Source organism: Stigmatopora argus, chromosome 15, assembly GCF_051989625.1.
Source record: "Stigmatopora argus isolate UIUO_Sarg chromosome 15, RoL_Sarg_1.0, whole genome shotgun sequence".
Classification (NCBI taxonomy): domain Eukaryota; kingdom Metazoa; phylum Chordata; class Actinopteri; order Syngnathiformes; family Syngnathidae; genus Stigmatopora; species Stigmatopora argus.
In genome coordinates, this window is record NC_135401.1 from 10215059 (window position 1) to 10233519 (window position 18461).

General features: G+C 41.6%; 1 protein-coding gene across 9 annotated transcripts in view; it reads right to left on the reverse strand.

Moving 5' to 3' along the window:
• Nucleotides 1–4148: 4148 nt before the first annotated feature.
• The window catches only part of esrrb (estrogen-related receptor beta), a 49203-nt gene continuing 34890 nt past the window's right edge, over nt 4149–18461 (reverse strand). For all 9 annotated transcript variants that reach the window (XM_077621530.1, XM_077621529.1, XM_077621525.1 and 6 more), the window contains 3 exons: nt 18245–18406; nt 9760–10029; nt 4149–6953 (listed from right to left, as the gene is read on the reverse strand). In XM_077621530.1, coding sequence (XP_077477656.1) covers nt 6709–6953; nt 9760–10029; nt 18245–18406 — 677 coding nt within the window. In that variant the 3' untranslated portion in view covers nt 4149–6708. The remainder of the gene's footprint in view (nt 6954–9759; nt 10030–18244; nt 18407–18461) is intronic.

An 18461-nucleotide genomic window follows, 5' to 3' on the forward strand; every position in this document is an offset into this window, starting at 1 on the left:
TCTTATCTGATGAGGTACTTGTGAAAGTGACACAAAAAAACTCCTAACATAACTGTCACCAAAAACCCGATAGCTGCCCACTCAGATGAGGCAATAGCCTAATAATGGAGCTCAAAGCATTTTCTCGCTCCTTGGTAATAATGCTGCAATGAGCCTGTGTGGCTTTTTCCACCATTTGATGGACGTATCCACTCTTATCAGTGTTCCTTATCTCCCTTCATTATTTCCAAAGCAGTGTTTAAATTGGAAAAGCCCATAAGAACGTGTAAATACATGGCAGAGGCAATAAAACATTGAAAGAAGACCCCTCCTCAAAACACACACAACTATGCACACCTCCCACTACAGTGTTCTGTATAGTTGGAGGTAGATACATTGTGTTGATAGTTGGAAATATTTCTGCTACCTCACAGCTTCATCCCACAGATAAAGATACAGAGCGGCAAATAAATCTCAAAGCAAGGAATAAAACCCTTCACATGCAGTTAACGTTAAGGGAATGTGTGTGTCTGTGTGTGCGCATGCATTGTTTATTACCCACCGGGATCGGTAAAAGTGAGCCCCAACACAGTTTTGGCCTAAAAGCAGTCATTTCTCAACAAGGTTGGAAAGTCTTTGCAGCCTCTGCTAGTGCATTTGTCTCTTAATTGTTTTCGTGCTTTTAAGTCAAAACAGGAGGGATTTAAAGCCACTGGCATGTTTTGGTCAAATAATAGTTTATTTTTATTTTTTATAGCATCTTGTTCAGATTGTCCTGTGATGTGACACCTACCCACCTTACGTGGGAATTTAAATGGTACTCGGTGAACCTCATTGTCTCACCTTTCATTGTAACTGTAGTTGCATAAGAGTCTGGTGAAAGTCCCGGAGTCGAACAGGACAAAAGTCTGCTCATGTGTGCCATTAGGTTTTTCAGGACAGCTGCTCAGCTGTGCATTAGTGCGGAGGAGAGTCGCCGTGTAACCTGATAAATGCACTTAAAACAGTGAAGATGGACAATGAGAGGGCGAAATCTCAGACGGCTTGCAGTCGCTGCGCCTGCGAGGCACTTTGACAGCCTATCGATCGGCCGAAGGGAGCTGTGGACTGGGTCAGAGGTGCGGGATGTATGGCTCATGTGTACAGCCAGTGGAACAGGAACTGAAGGAACGTAATGGAATTTATTTTAAATGGATCCACGGCTAATCTCTCATTGTTTACTGAAGGTTTTAATCACATTGCATTTTAGGTGCCCCAATGCATTGTTAAGTGACTGCTTTAATTTTTTGGGAGTTCAGATTATGAAAAATGCTAATAAACAACACTTGAATTTTACTACAGCTAAATTAATAGGGGTTTAATAAAGGCCATGCTTGCAATGACTCCCGACATAATTCTGCGTGCTGTGGCAATTTATCCAATTAATTTATCATAATTTTCCAAAAATCACTTGTGTAATTTATTGACAATTAATATTCTTTGCTCATCTACTAATGTATATAATGCCAGTAATACATAATAATTGCAAAATCGATTTAATGCCTTTCTATTAACTGGCAAACAGTACAAAATAATGTGTTTCAACATGCTGCCACTCTTCCAAAAGAATAATTGCTGTTCTAGTTTGAAACGTTTACCTCATAATTTCAATATACGTATACACATTTTGTGACATTTTTGTGTGATGCTGTGAACTTTTCAGGAACACTTTTATTTTCCTAAGATGTACATTTTTATAACCCTTGAAAAAAAACATGATTTACCAGTTTTACGCAACAATATCTGGCAACACTAATAGTGATGTAATTAATAGGTAATTTAACAAATAAATTTGAAAAACAAGACAGATGTCATAGGGAGTGCTCATATGATATTCTGACAACCAAAACTTGTGATATCTGTGTGCGGGAGGGAGAAAAAGAGAGTGCAAGAGAGCAAGTGTGTGTGAGAATGATTGTGAGAGAGACCGAAGGTGTCCCACTCCTGGTTAATGTGGCAGCAGTTCTCTCCTGGGCCTCGGCGTGCTCCGTTTTCAAGCAAAGTGTAATTTGAGCATGGACTTGATGCAAAGTGTGTGCAGCAGCTCTGTTCAAAGCCAATCACTCACCCTGACGTGTAATCCTTTCTCTCTGCATCATCAGTGTTGCTTCAGGAATAATGAAACACACCGCCCGCGTGAGCGGCGTCGCATTTCGATGAGACGCTCGTACGCCAACTGTAGGTGTTTGGACTTGTCAATTCGGGCTTTACGATTACCTCGCTGCACTGTATGTGAGACTGAAGTATCAATTCAGGCCAATGCTACGGGATCGTATTTTTACTGAAAGAAGCACATGTTGCCAAAAAGATTTAAGGAACACAACAGCTTTTTATCGCACTTAAAGCAAGGTGGATTCACTATGTTGTAACCCTGATGTAAAGAAGAAAGCGAATAAGTAACAAAGTTTGGGCATTCATTGTCTTTGTCTTCATCCTATACATGATGTTTCCACGTTTGAGGATTACTACAATTAATTGGCTCGTGAGACATTATTTCAAAAAGGGAAATTGGCTCATATAATTATATAGAGAAGGGAATACTTGAACTCCCTGGAATATCAGCTTTCTGGAATAATACAGCCCTCCCCATCCTCCTCACAGCTAACATGTCTGTATGCTTGTTTCCTGTGACCGATGCATTTGCAACGCCTCTGCTGCACTGGCTGATGGTCATAGTGTGGAGGCAATAAATGCGACTTGTGCCACTTACTGCCATCCGTTTCTGGTCTGCGGGGATGTGCTCTGTGCCGCTTTTTGTTCTCCTTCTTTGCTCGATTAGGACACCAAAGATGAATGGTTACACAGGCTGGTGAAGAAGCCTAAAATGCAGTGCACACAACCACGGTAGTATATGTGATCTGAAGCTATTCATCAATATTTATCTGTGAACAGACAAAACCAAATAATATGAAACACATTAAGCATATCTGAGGTGTGGAATTTTAAGTGTGCTGATTGCTACAAATGCATTTTCTCAGCTCATGTTGGAAATGTTGCTCTGACCAATCAATGAGTGGAGGAGAAAATACCAATGTAATTGCGGGCCAGCTCTCTGGTCTTGTGAGAATGATTTTGAAAGGAAAATTATGGCAAGTTTAAGTTTTATCAACCAAGGGAAGATTCTGAAGGCCTTGAGCAGATGCAACTGACATGTACTTCACTCTGATAGAAAGCTTAAAAGCGCAAGTAAAACAAAAAAGCATTAGTTCTGAACAAACAAATTTACTTAATTTTGTCCAAATATGTTTTGACTGTATAGTTGCAATATAAAAGAGGGTGGGAAGAAGGACATTTACTAGAGTAGTGATGCTAGTAAGAAAGGATAAGCCAAAAGACTGAATTACTATTGTCTGTTCACATCATCGATGCCATCATTCTGAATAGTTTTAATATAATATCGATATTGTCTTGAGTGGAACAGACTACTGTTTTTCAAAAAGTTAAGTATGTGCATGCGTTTTGACATTTTCTTGTTATAATGACATTGTTAGCCACTCAATATGATGAGTTTGCCCCCCTCGTATTGTTTTTTTTTTCCTATGTAAGTTAATATATTTTAGGCTATATCATTTTTGTCACAAAATAGAAAAAGGGAGGACAGTTAAACCGATTGCTATTTCAATCAGAATGTACCTTTCAACTAAATTAAATTAGTATGTATTTGAGTTACGCTGCTAATGTACAAATCTATTATACATATCTACTATAATTAAAATCCCTAACCTTCTGCCTCGTACAAACAAATTTTCCTTCATAATAATCCACCTATACCCGTCTATTTCATGCATCTTCTGCATCCTCGTAAGGGCCGCGAGGGTTGCCGGAGCTGACTTCAGGTGAAAGGCAGACTACGCCCTAAACTAGTTGCCAGTCAGCTGTAGTGCACCCAGAGACAAACGACCATTCTCACCACAATCATACTGCCACCAGCGGAAATCGTGCCTTCACCGAACTCAGGCAAGTGAACCACTACACCATCAAGCGGCAGCCATCTACTCACTACAGTGAAATTCATACAAAATCCTATAATAAAAATACAAAACTTTCTGTCAACCTTCAGATCGTAGGTCTAACTTAGTGCATTATATTGCATATGTATGTTTGTCTAGGGAAAAATGTATACAAAAGAATGACAGATTTCAGGGAATATTTAATTCATTGATCCCTTACCTTACTGAAAATCAGAATGGACACAAATACTGACGGTTGAATGACCAGCGGTAACAAATGTACACCATTGCAAATGATATATATCACACCGTAATTACTTGTAATAAAATTGCAGGAACAAGGAGTCAGTTGCCTGGCCCTATCTGCAGAGAGACCAATAGTGACACACCAAAAAAAAAACAGTCCGAAAACAAAATAAAAAACATACCCGCTTTATAACCATCATGGGTGTGGTAAGTGTGGAGGGGTGGGGGTCTCACACCCAGTGATGGCAAAGTCATGTGATCAACATGAAGCATGCGTTACCTTTACAAACAGATCAGTGACAGTGAATGGGACGGTCAGTAATTACAGTTCCAAATACATTTGGAAGGAGCGCTGAGGGAGGATAAAAAACATGGCTCAAGTTAGGTCACAGTTATGTAGTACAGATGATGAAAGGATGCTAAATGAGAGAAATATTGACAAAATGATAGTGAGGTAGTAGTCAGCAGGGCGCTGCATACTTTATTTTCAATGGTACTTCGGCAACCTACTGCACTGAAGGCTGATATATTTACACAATTAGCTTGTACTGTAAGACATTTTTATGTTAAACAGTGTCACGTACAAGGTGGACAGAATTTAAAAAAAAAACTTTTGTTGGCTACTCGTCATCTACTACAAACTTTTTTGTTGTTGTTTGATTTTGAAAATGATTCCTGTGTAAAGCAGTTTCATTTAAATAAGTACAGGTTTCTTGCCAGTGAAGCAAATGAATTATAATTATTAATCTGATATACAGGTTACATGTGACTGATTAAAATGATTTCTGAAAATGATCTGATGGAATAGCATGCTTTGAGCATGATTTCAACCAGAAGCAGTCCCTGTTGTAACGCGCAAGTGAACTAACAGTGTCACAACAATGGAGTTGGGATGTTTATTTGCAATTGGTGAAGGGGGGTCTGACTTCATAACATAGACCTTAGGGTGCAGTGAAAACTGGACACGTGCTGGCCATTGCTATCATGAGCATGGCAGCGCCTGTCTCTACTTCTTTGATCACAGTATCGTATTTTTGTGACAGCGCCGTTTATTACATCTCATAAAATCCTTCAGTGGTGTAAAGCGGCATGTCTCACAAGTAAGCAGAAAGAAGTTGAGCACAGAGTAATGAGTAACGGCGTAATGGATGTGGAGCAAAATGGAGACTAATATCTCCTTCTCCCAGCAGGGATCACACCTTGTAGTGACACATTGTTGGCTTTGCATGGCACATGCTGACACTTTGTTTCTTGCATAGCTCGGCCATCCCGCCCGGGAAGCAAGCCGCTGGGCAATTGTGTCATTCGGCACAGGCCGCCGTGTCAACACGAGGGTCACAAAGCGGTCCGCGTACCCGCCGCCATGCAGACGACAACCTCTAGCGGGGTTAAATATAAACCCGGTATGAAGTGTCTGTGCACCTGCCGTTTACCTTGCTGCTCCAGGCTCTATGAATGCCGACAGCTATTTAAAGATAGAAGGTGTCTAAGATGGTGAGAGCAGATGCTGGCCACCTTGCTCCCAGTGTGTGGGATGACTGTGCCACGGGCTTAAAGGGTTCCAAAATAGAGCGCTTTGACATATGGGCCTCTGATTGTTTGAACATGGAATCTCCTGGACTAGTGCCACTCTACAGAAAGCCTTTGATACTGATGATCAGCTTTCACCTGGAACTTCCATTTCCAGGCGCCTAAAAAGGGCATATTTGGAGCTCAATGGCTGTCACGAGGAACGGTTTGCGCACGTGCGACGAATCTAAGCGAGCAAGCACGTGAAAAATGAAGGTTGAGCCTGGCGTTCCCACACCATCATTTATTGCTGAGTCACTACAGAAGAAGACTACCAACTAGTGTAACTGCCTATGCTAGTTTGATTAAACAAGCCTTCCAATCTGACCACACTGCTCCCGAGAGGTACTGTACTGGATGTCCGAGGACATTTGAGGTGTTAACAGTTCACATTTAAGCAGTTCTTTTTTTCTTTTTTTTTCTTTCTCTCCTCTCTGCATGTGAAGGAGAGAGAAAATGGCCACTGATATCAACAGACTTTAAACTTTACACGCAGTTCTCCAATAATAAATATATACACACCCCAGATGAAAACACATTGGAGAGAATGTTGTCGTTGCCACCTCGGCTGTCTTCAGAATTAATTCAACGAAATAAATCATTTTTCTTGTTACTGCCGTTGTTTACATATTCTGAAGATGCTGAGGTACACCTGGGAGCATGACCACCAACAATTAACAAAAGAAATGATTACTGTACATAGTATTTCTTATATATTTTAAATTAATCTTCATCATTCTTACATTTATATTAATAACCAAGATTGCTTCTGGTTCTTTTTTTTTTTTTAAAGATGGTGTCCCAGTGTTACAGGAGGAAGCTGAGGTCGCCAAGCTGTGGTCTTCCCTTCCGAAGGACCCCCCATCCCACCCCCAAATCGTGCTTCAAAAAGTCTCACAGGGCAGCACTAAAGTAGATCCAAGAATCAGACCTTGGCCTCCAGCATCTCCAGGAACAGTTTGTGCATGGGCACCTTGCCCTGCACCTTGATGCTATAAAAGTGCTGCACAGCCTTGGTGGCCGTCTGCCGCAGTAAGGGCAGCGTCATGAGCAGTTTTCCCGCCCGCCGTGGGTCCTCTGGGTGCTGGCTGCTCTCGTAGTCCTGCAGGGCCTCGTGAAGAGCATCCTGCAGCTTCTGGACAGCCTCCATATCCTCTATGTGCATGGAGTCTAAGGAGAGGGGGACACACAAGATTTAGGGAGAGGAAGAAATGTGCGCTGCACTTGGATACACTGATATGAAATGAAGGTGTGTGGATTTGTGAAAATGAAAGCCCATGATTGATACAAAGTGCTTTCAGTGCAGTGAGGTGAGGAAAAGAACACGTTATCAGTAGATCTCAACCATAGACAGGACAAAGAATGTATCATAAAAGAAACAACAACATGTGCTTTGTTTTATTTATTTCCTTTCGAACTCTGCAGTCCTGTGCAGCGTATTAAAACGGCCTTTGACCACCCCCACTGAAAATCAATGTTATTCCCCGTTACAATGGCATGAATCAAGGGTTAATAGTACACATTAAAAAGCCGTTTAGGAAAGGCAAACAACTATTAGTAGATAAAATGGGGGCTCCATTAGAGAACTTGAATGTCATGGAAAGTCTGTAATTAATGTGACAAAATTGATTTTGGTGCCTACTTAGTTTTTTATATTAAAATGGAAAAACATACATATTTCTTGAAAATGTATTCACATGATACATAACTGCAGATGCAAAATTTATATCTGTATAGATTTTGTTTTTATATTAATCTGCTAAGGAAAAAAAATGTTTGCTTGTGAAAAAATTTAAGGGGTAAGCTTGAGGAGATAATGCATATTCACTTTTTATTTAATAATTGCTTGCTTATTTTCCGGCATTAAGACGACAAAATATGACAGAAAATAAGAAACACACAAATGTAGCCTCTTTGCTTGGATTCACTAGAGAAGTGAAAACCTGCCACAAACTTGGCCTCAATGCCTAATTGGCTAAATTCAAGTCGCATTTGAGTCGACCACCTGTGTAGCCTTGAGGCCACATACATGTTGAGTGCATCATGTTACACGCGTCTCTCTCTTTGTCGCCTTTTTCTCTGTTACTATCAGCTCTCTCCTCTTTAAGGGAGTCTCCGTGGTGGCACGCCTCTCAATGGCTAAGCAACGTCTGACACCCCGGAGGCGACGAGTCATTGCCCGCCTCACACGTCTCACCTTGGCGCCACGCATTTGGCCACGTGGGGCCATAAAAAGGCAAAACAGATTTCAAACTGGGCTCTGTATTCATTGACTGGAACGAGCGTATTCCCAAAACCTTGAGACATTTTTCACCATGACGGCTTTCAAGTCCGCAGTGGTGAAATGAAGTAGGTCGTTTGGAAGAGCGCAAGGTAGGGGGAGGGAGAAGCGACAAGAACAAGAACATAATTATCTTATGTTAGATTTACACCGGAATAGAAAACACAACCCTAATGAGTAATTTGTTCAAATTAGGTTATTTCTTGTTTCACTCTTACACCGTTTCTCTACTGTAAAACTCACAAATATTTCAGGCCAGATTTAATGACACCTTTTAGCAACATTTAAAGACACAAAACTAGGTTTTCTTCAGTACATAGATATTTAACAGGGATTTTCCTTTTAACTTTTAACGTATTTAGCAATTCTGCCCTGTATAATAGAAATATTATTTAGCCATGCTTGTGATAAAATATTGGATTGGATTGGATAACTTTATTCTAAATATATGGAATCTATATATATGCTCCTTTATCATATAATAATTGACGAGGGTAATAATTCAATTAGAACATCCTAAGAAGAACAATACAACATTATTTTTTTTCTCCTTGACACTAGTACGGAAAAGGGAAGATCAAGTAGCATTTGTGTTTGGAGGAGAGCTGGACTTAAAAAACAACTTTGAAGAAACAATTTCCTCGGAATCCATCAATGAGCGCCCATCGATGTGATTGATAAACTGCTAATTACAAAATCAATGGCTATGAATTTTCACAGCTGTCAGACTGGGGGGGCGGGGGGTTGTCTCCCAGGAGAATGATTTCCCAGGGACCTTGTTCTAACGCTGCGGACACCCCCCTCTTTTTCCTCTTCCCCTTCTTCCCCCATCTCACCTCGTGATCAACGTTCGGCTGTTAAAAGCAAATAGCTTGCATCAGCATATTTATTTTTCAGCCTGGACAAAACAAGGGGGAGCGGCCTGGTGACCTGAGTGTGCATTGATTGAGGGTGGGGCGCAGGGGTGGGGGGGACAGGTCCTGCTTCCTTAAAAGGAGGCTGTCAATAGCAGCGTGGCATCTTTGCATTGGAACAAACGAGCTCTATCACGGCCTGATACTCATTCCATTCGACTTAACACATTTTATTGACAGCCACTGTGCTCCTAATGAAATGCTAAATTTATCTCCAGTGACTGCTGTGCCCTGCAGCTACTGTTATGGAGATAGTAGAGGAGAAATACCACAACGCGCAAGCAGTTGAATTAAAAAGCTCTCCCCTTTCTATGGCTCTTTTTCGTGCATTGCCCTTATCTTCTTCCCATCTGTGCAGCTCGTGCTACAAACTAAAGGTTACATGCTAAAAGTCTTGGAAAAGTGAGAAATGTCATATTCAAAACTGCTAGGTAATACCTCAATTTTATTGTACGGTCGACATACTCGTTGGTCAACTAAGTTTGTCAAATATAACAAACACTTTTTTAAAAAAATATTTGAAATTCTATCAGACACAATGGATATTTCAGATCAGTTGAAAATACTACTGCAATACAATGTAATGAAAAAAGTGAAACAAAATATGACTATGATTCTTAAAAATGATCGCACATTCAATTGTGTGTGTGTATTCGAACAACTGTTGCATTTAATGTTATAATAAGCAAAGTGAAAATATTACTAATCTATTAAAAAAAGCGAATTCTTTCAAAATACAAATCCTACTGGTAAAAAAGAAAAAAAAATACCAGCGGCTCACCTGAGTTGGCGAGAGCGATGGCCTTGAGGGTCACAAACTCCTCCTTCTCCACTTTGAGCTTCTTGTATTTACGGACAAGCTGCAGGATGGAGACGTAAAGGTCGAGCAGGCCCGTCAGCCGCGAGTGCTCCTCGTCCATGATGTAGTCCTCGGCGTACACCAGCTCGTCCTCATAGGGCAGCGAACGAAATACGATGCTAAGGATGAGAATCTCCATCCAGGCACTTTGCAGCAGACTCATCTGGTCTCCCAGAGATAAAGTAGAAAAGCCTGGCAGGGCACAGGGGGGGAATAAATGTGTTTTGAGGCATATTGAGCTATATAGGTATATTGAGAGAGACCGGCAAAATATTTAGTAAAGGGTTTTTAAAAGACAAAAAACAAATGAACCTCCCTTTACCAATGCCAAATCATTCTAGTGTGGAAGAGTACAAACTTAATAAGGCTTCATTTTTTGAATCCACACCTTTACTTAAATACATTTATCTTTGACATGGTATTGGTTTATGTTTCAAAATCTATTAGTTGAGGTAAAAACAAACACCTATGATTTTCCAAATGATGATTTAAAAAAAATCATTAACAAATGAGTCCCAAGCGTGCAAACATACAGAGGAAAACATGGAAAGCACCTGCTTAAATTTAAATGCAAACAGGAAGGTCTGCTTTGAAGCAGGTGTCAGGGTGTTTGAGTGGGCTTTACTCTGGGCGACGACAGTAAATCAGTACAAAGGTCTGGGACGCACAAAGCCAGGTGGTTACCCCTTGTATCCCGTCATACTTGTGTTGGTGAGCCGGGGATTAGCACTAGGACGAGTTTTCATTGTAGAGGTTGAGGACATGACACAAATGTGCATGGAGGAGAAAAGAAGTGAGGAGGGAATACTTGACAAAGTTAAACAAACATGTCACCCAGGAAAAGAGACCTGACAGGAAAAACACTTTCGCTCAAATGCCTGCACAGAGCATGCACACAGAAAGCCCAGTCACATGGTTGAAATCCTGTCTCAATTGTACTCTAACAGCAACTCAGGTGCGTCACCCCATTCCGTCATCAATAGAGAACCCAGATTTGCTCTGCTAAAAATTGGGAGGACTGAAAAAAAGGGTTTTTATAAAGAGAACGATCTAAATGTCTATTTCCCCAGATACTAGGCGACAATAAACTGTCAAGGCGACAACCCCCACGCAACCCACGCTTTGACAGTGTCCCTCCCTCCCCCCATTGTGCCTGCAGGCGGCCCATTCTGACAGCATATTAGGCTCTCCAGCTCCAGCAATGATTAACATGATTGCTTTTACAAGTTCGCTGTTGCCATGCCACCTGCCACTACGTGATTAAGAGGCGATAGATTTCAGTATTGACCAGTGCCTGCTCAACACATCTATGCCCTTCGTTTTCTTAAAAAAAAAATCACACTTGGGGGCCACTAACAGTCCCTCTGTTTATCTGTCTTTGCCCGGGACAACAATGAACACACAGAGAAATAAATGCTAGGCTGGGAAAGCTGCAGAAAAGGAACCAGAACATGGCTGAGTGGTACCTGTGTTCAATTCCCCTTATCGTGGTGATGACCACTGCAGGGGAAGAGCTGCAGGATACATTAATTAAGAGATTGGGATCAGAATGCGCGGGCCTTCACATTTTGAAGGGGAATCAATAGTCTGCGGACTCGAGTGCTAACAGTCCGGCAGGACTGGTCAGGGGGCTGAAGAATTTAAACCACACCAACAACTGCTGAAAGCACTCTAAGCACTTCACTATAATCAGTGGAAGCAATAAACCATAGTTTGGAACAGCCTGCGCCATTAAATGTATTCGGAGTGAATGTTAAAATGCTTTGTTGTGTTATTTCCTTGTCTGCATACGTTTCCATTAAATTAGACAGAATGCGGACTGGCCAGAGAGAAACTGTCATCGGAGCATAGTCGCCCTCTTGATTGCCACATCAGGTTGGCATCGCAATCACAGCCAAAGCTCTGTAGAGCCTTTTAATGGCAGAGAGGGCTGAAGCAGAACTAAAACGGCGCTCCCAATGTGACAGCTCGTGTGAAGGCCTTGTCCGAGTCTTGCTGAAGAGGCTTTAGAGTTGCTCTGATGCAGCGCGCAGCCCTCAGCTTTATGCACATAGCGCAGCAGCCTACAATTACCTTTGACGCTAAAAGTCCTTAAATTTAATCCGCTGTTGTGAGATGGAGAGGTGGTGTTTTCCCGCTGCTTCATCTGTTCTGTTCAGGGTCGAAATTATCACTCCAAATGGGATCTCGTGTCGTTGCCTTGCCTTTTTCCACTCAATTTAATCGAGTAATGAAGTGACTTCCCGACTCCGCAGGTCACACAGCGCTCCGGCCGCCGCACTCTGAAGGTGGCCCGGTTAAGTGCCGCCAGAGTGGGTGATTTCCTCTAATGAAATATCAATATTTACATCTTCATTTCCAGCTGGCTGCCGACGGTGGGGTTTGACCAAACATGACACGATATTGACCAAATCAGAGAGGCCTGTCTGCACATTTGAAGGGCCTTTTCCACTCCACTGCTGAGTGCATTTAAAAGTCCCACCCAGCCAAAACAATAAGAGTAATAACAAAGCAGAGCATTACCTTGGTCATTTAACGCTGAAAGGAATTTTCATTTTGAAGATTACAGGATGCAAAACATGTCCATGATGAACACTGACATATTCACTTCCATCAAGTTGCAAAAAAGAATTGCAGCTTACTGACTTTAAACGACACCTCCGCTCAAAGGGTTGGGGATAAGAGCAGCAACGACAAAAGTCAAAACCATCATCTCTGTCTTTATCTCGCCAGTCGGCATCAACAAGGAGGGGGCAGACAAAACCCACAGGCAGCCATCTCGAACCTCCCGGAGATTAATCAGAGCACTGCTTTATGTTCCAGAGGACAGGATGGGCCGAAATGAAATGCGGGAGATTTCTGTTGAGCTGGAGTTCATATTCTATTAATTTATTATTGTTTCCCTCTCCCTGAGGGCCATTAGCGCGGGTAATAAAAAGAGGTGTAATTACGAGGCATGGCGGCCCCCTCCAGCTGCAGCCCCCTCGTAACTCAACCTCAATCAGACAACATAGAGGAGCCAGCGAGGCAGGGAAGGTGAGAAAAAATGGCAGCAGAAAAAAAGTGAATTGGAGGATAAAAGAGAAGAAGATACAGGGTAGAGAGGTGGGAGATAAGGGTGAGGGAAAAGGCGTGAGAGCATAAAGTGAAGGGGTCTAGAGTGAGGTGAAGGGGGTTGCAAACGAGAGATAGACAGTCATTCAGGCTGGACGGATGCTGATCTTTCATAGCCAGTTATCAGAAGGACAAGCGGGCCCTAAAGACTTGTGCCCAGTGGCAATCTCACCTCAGCCAAGGCAAGTGCTCCCTGGGCTCCAGTTCGAGCCAAACTGCCTCTAACTGAGCACATCTTTTTTTTCACCACTATATCCTCAAACTGAATAGAAGGATCATGCTGTGTAACACTCCGTTTATATCAAAGCCTGCCATTTCAAATGGTACTTAAACACACAAATCATTGGTTTGTATAGAACTGTTATATCTGCAGTGGAAGAATGTATGATTGTATATGTAAGGGTTATGTAATGGATTGTATGAATACGTGTACAGAGAGAGGAACTGGAATTAACATGGCAACACCAGGATCAATACCAACAACCTGATAATATAATGTGGCAGATGACAGAAATTATTTCATCTATAGTTGACATTCAAAAATGTTGAACAAGGGTTTCCTTGACATTAAGATTGTATTATTATCAAACTGTCTGAAATAATCTGGTTTCTTTTTATCTTTAGTGCCTGAGAGTCAGCTGTATGTATTACATAAAAAAATGACAGATTTGACCAATGCGCTGTGAGCATTATGAGGTCAAAGAACACTGAATGAATATAGTAATCACTTGCTTTAATTTTTACCGCTTGGCCACCTGACCCCAGAATTGGAAATCTGCAGACCAATCCCAATGTTAGATATTGCTGGTTGACTCCCGGAATAAAAAAGCCTTTAATCATTGCCATAATTACGCTTAATTTATCTCTGCAGTCATGAAGCAGCACAGCTTAATGAGGGGATGGAGCAGGCTTGATGGTCTCTTAAAGGCATACCAGAGTCTCATGATTTTCTGATGGTTCAGCTTCAAGCAGTTTCAACATAGAATAGACAACAAAGTGATTTTCAATTTTGCAGCGTTAGAATAATTTAATAGTAATGACCTAATGCAAACAGTGTATTCAAAATGATTTAATACTTGCATTTTACACAGCAAATTACAGGGCTTCTTGAGTTATTTTTTTTTACTTGCAGGTTGTCTTTATTATTAAGCTAAAGCATTTACTGGATGGTTAACTTAAGTCAAACAAATCCATTTTTATTATATTTTTACCCTCTCCGTAATTCCGTGGTATGGGATATTACTGTATAATGTAACTGCCCCACACTTTTATTAGGGGTAGCCATTTTTAAAGGGCAAAACAGTAAAAAGTATGTGATTTTACCTATAGAAATTTAGGGTTAGATACAGGATAAAACATTTCTGTGTGTTAGAGTATGTGTGTTGTGATGTTTACATCAATATTTTAAGCATAAATTAGCCCTAACTATGAAATTGCTGTAGTTCAAATATAGTATTCCAGAGGTACAAAAATTGACTTCAGTCCAGCTGACATTATGACATATAATATGACAATATTGGGCTGTACCTTCTAATGTAACATAACACATGGGTAAAAAAAACCCTACCCGACCCCATTCGTTAGACCTCCCCATCCTGATGCTTGAGCCTCCTGACTGTCTGCCTGTCTCTGATATGCTTTGTCCTGTCTCAATCTCCATGTAGCCTTTCCACCTTCCACCAGCTCTTTTCCTGTTCAGTCTTAGGCTTCAGCATGCACCTGATTGCTCAATCTATCTTTATCTCCTGTGTTGAAGCCTACGACAGTGGGTAAATTGAATATACTACGAGCTGTCTGTTGATGTCTATATTTAATAAAGTTCACTGATGAGGTACTGATTTATTGCTGGCCAGTATTCACACTCTATTACAAGGAGATTACGATGCTTGAGTGGGATCAAGATGGCAACTCAGTAAGTAGATTTCACAATTTAATGGCAAAGAGAAAACAAGAGCCCTTGTGAGGAAGGAAGGTGGAATTGGTGGATTTTATGGCGGAAGGCTACCATGACGCTAACGTAATATCTCTGTTAGCAGCACATTAACAATTTACATGTCAGATAATTACCAGTCAAATTAAGAGGCAACGGGCTGACATTAAATACTTAAATATAACAAGTTAACAAAGAATAAGGAGTGGCATCACAACTGCCAAATCAGTGGAACTTGGTGAAATTTTAATGGATTTTTGCTGGAGCCTAACCCAGCTGTCTGCGGGCGAAAGGCAGAGTACACCCTAGACTGGTCGCCAGTCAGCCGTAGCGCACACAGAGAGACAAACGACCATCGGCACCCCCAATCATACTGTCACTAGCAGGAATTGAGCCCACGCCTGCCTGCACCAAAGTCAGGCGAATGAACTGCTACACCACGAGGTGGTAGAAGACCAAAATATTGTATGAATTATATTTATTCTATGGGTCCAATACCAGAGCAAAAATACATTTTATTGTTTAGGAGGAAGGCAGTGGCTGCGGCAGAGTGTCAATATTTGCTTGGCCCTTTAGCCTCCCAAGAATTCCCAGCTGAAAACACACCAGCCTCGGAAACCGCGTCGGCAGTCGGCAAACACCACACAACAAGCCCCTCATGTATAAGTCACATGCATTGCAACTTTTTACATATGAGCACATGACATTCCCACTGTGGGTGGAAAGGAATTCAGAGTGGAACATGGGGGATCATGGGTCACACTCGCCTCTCGTCACTCCCGAAGAAGGCATCGACGTCAAAGTAGTAAGCAGCTTCCACCAACCTGTAGCTGTCAATATACCGTGTTCTCTGAAATATTAAACCTCTTCCACAAGGTAAATTACAGCTTCACAGGGACAAAATGGGTGCACAGTGGACTACTATGTACTCTATAGTATGTCAAACATTGTTAACACCTACAGGGACAAGTAGACATCTGTCAGCATCCCCCTAACATTGCTACTAATGACCCCGTCACCTTAGGTAACAGCCGTGTTAGACTCTTCTGCATGGTGCTATTTGGAGCTGTGACACTAGTGATAAGAATATCCAGAGCAATTATCAGTTTCATAAAATACACACCCAAAAGGTGACATGGCACTTTGTTATACAGTATTATTATTAGTATATTGGGTAATTTAGCAAAACGTTCAAATATATACCAACCACACTCAAAAATGATTTTTGCGCCTTGTAAAAGTTAATATCTAAAATGTTTTGATAGCCTCCGTTTTGCCTCTTGCTTCGGTCAACATAAAGAAAAAAAACCTATTCAAAGCGCCAAGTGCCAGTTAACATGAGTTTTGAATTGTTACATTTGGACTTTAGTCATTGGCCCATCTGTCAGTAGTCTAATCAATATGGTCTAGTTCATAATGAACTGTTAATCATTTTAATTCCATCGCCTATGGCCTCAGAAATCTATCAGAATGCAATCACCCTTCTACACCCCTCCTGTCCCACAGCAGACTGCAGCTCACTGCAAACGCATGGTACGCTACCCCGAGGTTGCTTTGGTGCATGGAGAGTTAGCGCATGGAGTGGCAAAACCACTGAACCGTCTCTGATCAGGTTCAGCCATGTACAACTCAATTATGCTGCTATTTCATGGCTGGAGGACACCTACTGGGCTAATACAGACACCACCAATGTGGCAGACAGAGCACTCAGCTACCAGTCCATTTTATATGCCAATGTTGTGTGATAATGTTATGTTTGCAAACATAAAACATAACCCAACTAGTTATTTTAAAAGCAGAGCAGAATAATCTTCATAAGCGTATTTGAACAGTACTGCAGGTACTGCACATTGTTTAGCAGAAGACACACTGGCTTACTGCCTTAGGTTTTGGGTTAAATGATCATTAACGTCGCATTTGGAATGACACAAATCCCATTAACAATATGCACCTACGCAATATGCAATATGTGTTCGTATAATCTGATTATCACAACACAGCTACACAAAATCCTAGATAATGTGTTCATGTAATATGCTGATGATGCTTCTATGGGTCTGAGGGAAACATTTTAAATGAGGATTCTTTTGAAGACATAATATATATTTATATATATATAAGGCAAGTGTTTGGCATCTGAAGAAAAATTGCTGTACTTAACACTGAATGGATTGGACTGGAATCAATATGAACTATACAGCTGCATCATCTAGAAAGCAACTTTATGCTGGTTTGTGATCAGCTGCAACTGTCTGGCATTTTTTTGCAACTGATCAATGAGAATGTGTGTTACCAGGTCGCCTGAGGTCCAGTCCTGAGTAAGCTTCTTGGTTAAACTCTCAGCGTGCTGACCGTGCACAGCAGTTGGGGAGTTATGAAAACAGTTTAGATGCATAACGGGCTGGGGCTGAGCCCAAGGGCCACCGCTAATCTTCTTACTATCAGATCTGTACCTGGTTAATACCAGGCCTTCTGAAAAGTACTCTCAAACCTTTTCAGCACAAAATGCATTTGACATAGAATACTTGACTTGGAGGAAAATAAATTCATAACAACTGAGATGTATCGCTTCACTTGATTTGACATAAGGTATAATATAATGCTTGCATGAGAAGGAAAATCTGTGTTAGTGAGAGCTGTGCTTGTTTAAGTTGTGCTACTAAGAAAGGGTTATGGAAGTGGCCGAGGAGCACACAGTCATTTAGTCTTTTACTCCATCGTACACCACTGTGATGTTATATAGAGTTATGGGGGTCAAGCTCAAGATCAAGGAGAATCTGCCTTGGTGGCAAAAACAAGGGCCAAACAATGTGTTCTTTGTCAAAATGAGAGAGAAACTCTCGCAGGAAGCAAAATCTCTGCTGACGTGAGGTGCGCTGTGTCCTTAATTCAACAGCCTCTTATAACCTAACACCTCGTCTATCAGAATGTCTGAGGGCCAAAGAGGAAACACGATTATGCCCATCAATAATTCAACGAGTGTGTGTGTGTGCTTGTGCTGAATGTGCCTTCGTACGTTCATGTGTGCGTCGGTGTGTGATATGATGTGTTTTTGAGAGGACGAGATCTAACTTTACTCTATGTCTCCCATGTGATTACAGCATGCATTGCCAGTAGGTCAGTGTATACCACTTTCCATTTAATGTTGAGATTTTAGATGCAGTTCATTGATTTGTTTCTTCCACAGTCATTTCACACACCCTCTATCCCACCTGGCAAATTGCGTTGCGAGCGTCTGCCATTAATTATCTTTGTCAGTGCATATGCTTATTTGTATGTAAAAGCGCAAACTAGAGGAATGGAAGACAAGAGGAAAAAAACAGGTAGAGCCGAGTGGTTAAAGAGCATAGTGTAAGATTATACCTGGGATGTGCTTGGCCCAGCCGATGATGACGACCAGCTCGCGGTCAGCCAGGTCGCACAGTGTGGTCAGAGCCTTTATGTCGCTCTCCGGCATTGTAGGGTCTGGCATGGCATAGATCTTTTCTGGCTCTGCCACCAACAGATGAGATACTATCTTTGTGACTGAGGGTAGAGGAGAAAGGAAGGGCGGACAAAGCGAAAGAGATGTTAAATGTGT